Raw genomic sequence first — 9957 nt, 5'->3', positions numbered from 1 at the left:
CTATTTACAGTGGTAAAAGATTTAGTGCCATGCAAAAAAAAACAAAAAACAACAAAAAAAACCCCCAAAACAAACAAACAAACAAAAACCCAACTCCTGTATCTCAGTGAACCCAAACATGTTTTCATAATTTCTCTATCACCTGTGGTTTTGTATGATGCAGTATACTTGCACATTATTATATATAATAGGGAAAAGCAGACTATTGCTGGACAGGAGGGATGTTCCTGAGAACAAATGTAGGTGAAAAGCATACACCTTTAATAATACAAGGGTAATAACAGATAATTTGGAAATATATGAAGTAATATATATTTATTGTAAAATTTAATTGCGCTATCATTTAAAGACCAAGCCTAATATTAAAATTCTAAAAAGAGATTCAAATTCAAATCAAATCAAGTATGATTAAGTTCACCTGTTCTAGATTGTGGGTCAAAAAAAGAAACTTTTGTTTCACAGTGTTATAAACTGAGACTTAATAAAGTAACTCCCTACTTGAGCAGTATTTTTTACTAAATACCTTTACTTAAATCAAATTTAAAGTTTAAATTGAAATAACTACTTTTACTTCTACCCAAGTAATTCTTATTTTAAGTAATAGTACTTTTACTTGTGTATAGTTTTTGGCTATTATGGCCACCTCTGGCTGGGAAAAGGGAACACACTGTTACACACTGTGTATTGTAGTAATACCATAATGATAAGAACCTGTAACACATCAGACACTGGAACAATATTGTTTAGAACAATAGTATTGTCCACATGTAATTGCTAATGGTTTTGCAGTTTTTTTTCTACTCAGGGTATAATGGAAGCACTCTATTCAGCTAAAGCCTCACTGACAGAATAAGCATGACACTTCAGGAAATATCATGTGGCTCCACTGGGTCAGTTGATGCTAATAGAGCAATTAGCATTTAGTAATGTTTTTATGACCATTTTTCTTCATAGACAAAGATAAGTAGGAAGTGAAAAGAAAAGAAAAAACAACCAGATTTAGTATTTGCTACAAACAACAATCCATTTTTTTGTAACAGAAACAAAGAAAATTAATCATGGAGAAAGTTGAAAAGCTCGCCCAAGATGTGACTTGTGGGAATAAAATCTGTATCAACTTCTACTACTGACATCTGATAAAAAGCCAACTAATAAATAAATAAAAACAGCTCCCTTAATAGCTATATAATAAAACACAATACTCAGAAAATATATTGCAATAGGGGAGTGAATATCTGAAAGTATTTTGCTATTCGTTGGCTGTGTCGTTCTTTTTTTTGGCTGTGTGGATCATGTCACCAGCCAACTATCCTGCCTTTCTGAATTTCCAGAGGTCTACTGTGAGTCCAGACAAACCATCTGGACTCACAGTTTCACCTGTTTCGTTTCAAGATATAAGTCTGTTTCATTGTAATAATTGGCATACAACAACAGCATGGTGAAATATTATATATATATATATATATATATATATATATATATATATATATATATATATATATATATATATATATATATATATATAAGTATATACACACACACACACACACACACTGCATGGCCAAAAAAAGGTCACACACTCTAATTTTCACACATTTGCTGTGGCATCATTTCCACAAGCTTCTGCAATGTCACACCATTTATTTCTGTCCAGAGTTGCATTAATTTTTCCCCAAGATCCTGTATTGATGATGGGAGATTTGGAACACTGTGCAAAGTCTTCTCCAGCACATCCCAAAGATTCTCAATTGGGTTCAGGTCTGGACTTTGTGGTGGCTAATCCATGTGTGAAAATGATGTCTCATGCTCCCTGAACCACTCTTTCACAATTTGAGCCCCATGAATCCTGGGCTTGTCATCTTGGAATATGCCTGTGCCATCAGGGAAGAAAAAAGCCATTGATGGAATAACCTGGTCATTTAGTATATTCAGGTAGTCAGCTGAGCTCATTCTTTGGACACATAACATTGTTGACCTAGACCTGACCAACTGCAGCAACCCCAGATCATAGCACTGCCCCCACAGGCTTGTATTTTAGGTACTAGGCATGATGGGTGCATCACTTCAGCCGCCTCTCTTCTTACCCTGTTGTGCCCATCACTCTGGAACAGGGTAAATCTGGACTCATCAGACTACATGACCTTCTTCCATTGCTCCAGAGTCCAATCTTTATGCTCCCTAGCAAATTGAAGCCATTTTTGCTGGTTAGCTTCACTGACAAGTGGTTTTCTAAAGGCTACACAGATGTTGTACCCAATCCCTTGAGTTCCCTTCGCATTGTGCGTGTGGAAATACTCTTACTTTCACAATTAAACATATCCCTGAGTTCTACTGTTGTTTTTCTGTGTTTTAATTTCTACACACGTTAAAGTGATTGCGGGTCATGATCATTCAAGATTTTTTTCCAATCACAATCCTTCCACGAAGATGATGTTTCCCCACTGTCCTTCCTCTTTTTAATAATGTATTTTTACAGTTCTTAACCCGATTTTAGTAGTTTCAGCAATCTCCTTAGATGTTTTCTTTGCTTGATGCATGCCAATAATTTGACCCTTCTGAAACAGATTAACATCTTTTCCATGACCACAGGATGTGTCTTTCGACATGGTTGTTTAACAAATGAGAAGCTACTTACTGCATCAGTTAGGGTTAAATAACTTGTTGCCAGCTGAAACAATCACCTATGCAATAATTATCCAAGGCTCTCACCAATTTTTTACACACACACACACGCACACACACACACACACACACACACACACACACACACACACACACACACAGAGTACTGTGCAAAAGTTTTAGGCAGGTGTAAAAAAAAATTACTGTAAACTAAGAATTCCTTCAAAAATGGATGTGTTATTACTTTATTTTTATCAGTTAACAAAATGCAGTGAATGAACAGAAGAGAAATCTAAATCAAATCAATATTTGGTGTGACCACCCTTTGCCTTCAAAACAGCATCAGTTCTTCTATGTGCACTTGCACACAGTTTTTGAAGGAATTCGTCTGGTAGGTTGTTCCAAACATTTTGGAGAACTAACCACAGATCTTCTGTGGATGTAGGTTTCCTCAAATCCTTCTGTCTCTTCATGTAAACCCAGACAGACTTGATGATGTTGAGATCAGGACTCTGTGGGGGCCATACCATCACTTCAAGGACTTCTTGTTCTTCTTTACGCTGAAGATAGTTCTTAATGACATTGACTGTATGTTTGGGGTCATTGTCCTGCTGCAGAATAAATTTGGGGCCAATGATATGCCTCCGTGATGGTATTGCATGATGGATAAGTATCTGGCTACATTTCTCAGCATTCAGGACACCATTAATCCTGACCAAATCTCCAACTCCATTTGCCAAAAAGCAGCCCCAAACTTGCAAGGAACCTCCACCATGCTTCATTGTTGCCTACAGACACTCATTATTGTACCGCTCTCCAGCCCTTCGGTGAACAAACTGCCTTCTGCTACAGTCAAATATTTAAAATTTTGACTCATCAGTCCAGAGCACCTGCTGCCATTTTTCTGTACCCTAGATCCTATTTTTTCATGCATAATTGAGTCGTTTGACCTTGTTTCTATGTTGGAGGTATGGCTTTTTGGCTGCAACTCTTCCATGATGACCACTTCTGACCAGTCTTCTCCAGACAGTAGATGGGTGTACCTGGGTCCCACTGGTTTTTGCCAGTTGTGAGCTGATGGCACTGCTGGACATGTTCCGATTTTGAAAGGAAATAAGATTGATGTGTTTTTCATCTGCTGCATTAAGTTTTCTTGGCCAACCACTGCGTCTGCCATGCTCAACGTTGCCCCGTTTCTTTGTGCTTCTTCAAAAGAGCTTGAAAAGCACAAATTGAAGCCCCAGTCTGCTTTGAAATTTTTGTCTAGGAGAGCCCTTGCTGATGCAGTGTAACTACCTTGTGTCTTGTTGCTGTGCTCAGTCTTGCCATGGTGTATGACCTGTGACATGAAACTGTCTTCCACAACCTCATCTTAGTAGCAGAGTTTGGCTGTTCCTCACGCAGTTTTGAGCCTCCTACACAGCTGTTTATGTTTCAGTTAATCACTGTGTTTCAACCTAGTGAAAATGTGAAATGTGAAATTGATGATCATTAGCACCTGTTTAGTATAATTGGTTGATCATACACCTGACTATAATCCTACAAAATCCCTGACTTTGTGCAAGTATACCTATAAGAATTGATGCTGGTTTGAAGGCAAAGGGTAGTAACACCAAATATTGATTTGATTTAGATTTTTCTATTGTTCACTCACTTTGCATTTTGTAAATTGATAAAAATAAACAATTATTATTTGTATGTTTGAAAAGATTCTTAGCTTACAGCATTTTTTCACACCTGATATGCACTTATTGGCTCATTCCACATATCAGGGTAAAATACCCCCTTTATTGTGTTCGAGTTACCTAAAAAAAAAAAGATTTACTATGCGATCAGCCTAATGGACTTTTTGGTGACAGACCTTGAGTGCTATTCATAGCTGTGGTATGCTCTTAGGGTTTAAGTTCATAGTCTTGGGCCACTGGATGAAAGACTGGATGAAATTTCTCTTCTGTTTTTATTTCTGCATTGTCAGTATTATGATTTATTGTTTCTTGAAACATTTACATTTTTTTGTATTTGGCTCTTATCCAGAGCATCTTACACATATGTATCATATTATAAAGAGTTTCTTTGGCTCTTGTGACAAAATCTGGGCGTGATAATTCTTGTGAAAATCTCATGATGAGTGATGTGATAAATCAACTCAACACCGGACTGGATGTGGCAGTGTTCTGTCTTGTGTTTTGTCATCTGTCACATAAAGGTCTCTGGAGCTGGGAAGACGATGGAAAAAATCCAAAACCTACATAAAGCTTTTGCATCTCTAAATCCTACTAATTCAAGTGCCAGACACATACTTCTTTATGATCACACAAAAGATAAAACTCAAAAGGATTCACCAGTGATGTTTGTGTCTACACTATACCTATGGTACAAAGACTTGAATTAATTAATTTATTGCTTTTCTAAATGTTGGGATACTTCCCACCAGTGTCAAAAATAGAGTATGGTACAGGCATACAATAGCATTTAAATTATTTTATACTGACTGTGTCACCTAAGGTAGTCAATAGGGAGAGAGCAATTTAATTTCTATATATAGAGAAAAGAATAACCCTTAATAAACCTAACTAACTAGCTTGCTAACTAACTGGTGTTATTGTCCAGGACTGGATAATGATGGGGGCATTTGGGCTTGTGATTCATTTAACATGTTAGCAGAAATAGATCCTTTGTTACATGAGTTCAGTATGAATGTAGCAGAGTTCCTAAGGTTTTGCTTCCAGAGGTGCCATGTTTTTGTGGTGCGATGGCACTGCAAAATGTCATTAGTTGTCCAGTTGTGCCATGTATACACCCAGCAGTAGATATTCATGATCTGCCAACAAGATTTCCCTGGGAGCTCCTTGTGTTACGTGCCATGATGATCACAGCATCAGGCCGAAACCCTCCAGCAGTGACTCAAACTAAACAGGTGCGCAGGCCTGGGTGTGCAGTATATTTTAGATTCACCACCGTCACGCTTTAAACAATCATGATACCCTGCAAGGCCAATAAACTAACCCTATGATGGACATCCAGCACATTTTGTTATTGCAATGAGAACATGAGAGCACTGACCCTCATCCATGCAGAGAGCTGAGAGCAGTCAGAGTCCCTCAGGCTTCTATATTTGCTTGAATTTTCATGCATATTTAATTACTGTTCAGCCCTGAATGTGCAGGGGTACCTTATTTGACCTTATTAAACCCATATCTGCCCAGTAGGGGCCAAGTTTCTGTCATGTAATTTCACTTAGATTTGGCTGTTTTCTTGGCAACAGTTATGGTGACTTGGCAACAGTTATGGTGACTTATGTTGACTCAGGGGTGTACAACTGATGTGTATTAATTTCACATTGAAGATTTATTACCTGATACTCTTTCACTATCCTGGCAGAGGTCTGTCTATTTCCTCTCTTATGTCTCCCAAATACATTGGTCTCCATGTTATGTCTCTTAAATATATGCATCTCACATTTTTACATACCACAATATACATAAAAAATGTTAAATTAGTGCTTCTATATTATGTATTATTATAGAAAACTGCAATTAGGTATATGTTATGCGTATGTGCTCCTGCAGAAGTAACCCCCACCCTGTTGTTTCTCTCTATGTCTCTTCTCCGGACATTCCAACTAATTTATTGACACGTGGGTATGGTTCCTCATTACAGCTTACACACATTATGGCATGAATACTAACTTTAAATACGAAGTCAACATGTATGGCTGAGTGGTTTTGGATGGTTTGCCTTACTGATTAACTGTGTGGCCCTAAATGTAAGTACAACATTTGCAAAGTAAATTAAAGGGTGGCGTCCCATGCTGACATGGGGTAATGACTTAAACATGGCAGATGTAAACCATGCATGCCTTTCCACCTTTCCTAACTCTCTCAGGAGCATTCATTATTTTTGGTGCAGTGTAGTAAGTTTCTGGTTGGAGGGGTAAGTCAGCAGTGCTGCAGGCTCAAGGCAACCTAATACCACTGAGCTTTGAGTTTCCAAATTAGTAAGAATTGCCAGAATAGTGTTTTCCCTGTCACTGGCAGTGTTTCTGAAGACACAGTATACTGTGAAACACTCATCAATCAGTTCGCTAACTAAAGTAATCTGGTTTGTTGAAGCACTCTTCTTCACATTAGATTTTCCCACACCCACATGATTAGACTGCCATTCTTGCTTTCCATTGTCTTCATAGAATGACAGAACCCAAATTGCAACATGTACACTTTGTTTTTTTATTTTTTTCTGCAGGCTGCAATTTGTCCTTGGTTGTTGAGGGTCTCTTTAATTGAAAGCAGTGGGGCATATGGTAAATTACCATATAAAACACAACAATGCTTCTAGCATCTTTTGTCTTCTTAAGAACCCCAAGATCTTAAGTCTTTGTGAGATCTTCTGCTGAAACATGAAATCCGATATGTGCTGTAACCAGCGGATCACTGCAGAGTGCTGCACGTTTTGTCTGATCAGTGATCAAAGGAATCACAGATTTTAATGAAAACATCTGCTTGTCTGCATTAATGACCAATGTAAGTGGGGGGTGTGTTTGTCACTCTGACATGCATAATGTTGATAGGATGTTTTGATGATCTGCAGAATGCTAAGGAGTCAGAATGACAGCAATGACCCATTTGCATACTCTAGCTGTACATTTCACTTTGAAGTCAACTGGCAGCAGTTTCTTACTGCCAAGAGAGATTTATCTTTGATGTGAGTAGAACTGACTGAGGCACATATGGCAATCATAAATAAACTGAAAAGCTATGATGCTATATATATATATATATACATATATATATATATATATATATATATATATATATATATATATATATATATATATATATATATATATATATATCACTTACACTCACTGCTCACTTGTCTAAACCTTTTTAATAGTTGCATTTTATAGGTGTACAAACTTTACCTCATTTGTCGCCATGCACAACTCACCAGCCACCTTCTACCGATTCATCATTTACTGTCCAGAGAACTGTTGCTCAACAAACCTTATTTGGATGGTAGACCATCTTCAATTCAGCAGCAACACCGACATGACACTTACATGGTGATTTGAATATGTATCACTGAGTTACGAATTGTCTGCCACCCCAAAATATCCAGTCAGCAGTTGTCCTCATGAATGCTAATGCAGAAATTGACCATTTGTGAAGACTTAAAAGATGGCTAACACATATTGTGCATGGCAACAGACAGGCTAACTATAACCATTTATATGGGATTATCACCATAACCAAAGTAATTTCTAATTAATATAGGTTTCTAATAAAATGACAAACATATGTAGGTTACATATTTCACACTGTTATATTATGTTTCATAATGTAGGTTACATTGTTTCAGTTACACACACACAAACAAATATTTGTCATATAGTAAAATATCATATGGCATAGTGTCTGTGGGATTTATAATTCCAATAATTTATAATATCCGAGGTTTTGTTACACTACAATCTCAAAGGTTGCACATATTTTACTGAACATTGTAGACCCACAACACATTTTTCACAAGCTCAAAGTTGAACAAACATGACCATGGTAAATTAAATCATGCAAGAATGATGGTGTGGTCAATTTTAGGAATTTAACACCTACAACTACAACTGGAAATATATTTGCTTAATTCACCTTAGCCAGGATATCTGTACAAAATAAAACAAGCAAGCAAAAAACATGAATATATTGTAGATCTAGACAGATGGGCATCAATAAGTATCTTATCATTATTAATTATGTGCATCTTACCTCTTATTAATTCTGACTTCAAAATAGTGTCTATTGGCCAGCACCTCCATTGTTCCCCTTAACACCTAAAAAAATGTTTGATTTCAGTCAAGTATAAAATGTGTAGTGCTTTCACAAGGTGGTGGTACGGGATGTACAGGTTCCATTGCGGAACAAAGTGTCGGAGGCTAAGCACTCCTTGGGGAAGTTCTGCGGCCTGCAGGTTGTCTGCCGCCGCAGCGCCACAGCATAGTAATCCACCTGCTCTGTGTCTAGCCCATTCTCCAGCCAGCGGAAACAGACAATGCGCTGGAAGGAGCGCCGGAAGTTGTCAGACACAAATCCGTAAAGGATGGGATTCGCTCCACTGTTAGCGTAGCTGAGAATGACAAAGAGCTGAGTGACCAATGGGTCTGGTGGCTGGCAAAAGACGCTAATCAGCTGCACGATGTAGAAGGGCATCCAGCAGAGCACAAAGACGGCCACCACCAGGAGCACCATGCGTGTGATCTTCTTCTCCGAGCGCCGGCGCTGTATCCACCCTGCCTTGAGCCCCACTGCTCGCATGCGCACCACGATCAGGCAGTAACACAAGCAGATGGCCGCCACGGGCAACATGAAGCCAAGCAGGAAAGTGTAGACCACAAAAGCCTCGGACCACGAGGCCTCCGGCCACCTGAAGTTGCAGTCCACCGCCCCATCCTGCGCCGGCACCGTATCTGCAAATATGATGATCGGCAAGATGACGAGGAGCGAGAGTCCCCACACACACACGTTGATCACCTTTGCGACGGTGGGGCGGCGGTAACGTGCCGCCTTGATGGGATGGACCACGGCGATGTAGCGGTCCACGCTCAGCACGGTCAGGCAGAAGATGCTGGTGAACATGTTGATGCCATCCACGCTGAGGACCAGGCGACACATCAGCGAGCCGAACGGCCAGTGGCGCACGGCCGCCGACGTGGCCAGGAACGGCACGCTCAACATGAAGAGCTCGTCAGCAATAGCCAGGTTCAGAATGTAAATGTTGGTGGCTGTTTTCATTTTGGCATACTTGAGGATGACGTAGATGACCATGGCATTGCCTACAATGCCTACACAGCATACCAGTGCATAAATGGAAGGGAGGATGATCTTGCTCGCATCAGACTCTGGCTGGAAAGCCTCATAATCAGCAGTGGAATTGAAGGGAAGGGAAGTTGAGAAGAGAATGCCGTCGGTGTCATTATAGCCTGCTAATTCTGCCATTTTGTAATTCTGCCAGTAATTTTTGATTATTATTCAAAGATATCCTCCCTTTTAAACTTTTAATAACTTGATATATGCTCCTATTAAAAAGCACATACACATTGTTTCAGAGATGACACATCTCTTGAACAGGTTATGTTATAATGTGGAATTTATTTTGTCTCTTCATCCAGAAGACGTGTCCTTGACCAGGCAAAAATAAAGCAACAGCGGATTCCTTACGGCCTGTTCCTAAACCTGCTTGAACGTAACTCAAGAACTCATCAGATATTCAGCCTTGGAGCCTTTTGGCAACATAGCTGGCAGAAGATTAAAATCCTCTGTGGATTTCTCATTTATTCATAAA

The 9957-nt window shown here is 39.0% G+C and overlaps 1 protein-coding gene across 1 annotated transcript; it reads right to left on the bottom strand.

Annotated features, from left to right (window-relative positions):
* Window positions 1-7570: 7570 nt before the first annotated feature.
* Window positions 7571-9611, bottom strand: sstr1b (somatostatin receptor 1b). The gene has a single exon (XM_027017240.2). It carries the CDS (start codon window positions 9609-9611, stop codon window positions 8496-8498), a length of 1116 nt encoding a protein of 371 aa, XP_026873041.1. The 3' UTR covers window positions 7571-8495.
* Window positions 9612-9957: the final 346 nt, after the last annotated feature.

The sequence above is a fragment of the Electrophorus electricus genome, chromosome 19, assembly GCF_013358815.1.
Source record: "Electrophorus electricus isolate fEleEle1 chromosome 19, fEleEle1.pri, whole genome shotgun sequence".
In the NCBI taxonomy this organism is placed as follows: Eukaryota; Metazoa; Chordata; class Actinopteri; order Gymnotiformes; family Gymnotidae; genus Electrophorus; species Electrophorus electricus.
The sequence above is the reverse complement of the archived record's forward strand: the minus strand, read 5'-3'. Positions and strand labels throughout refer to the sequence as shown.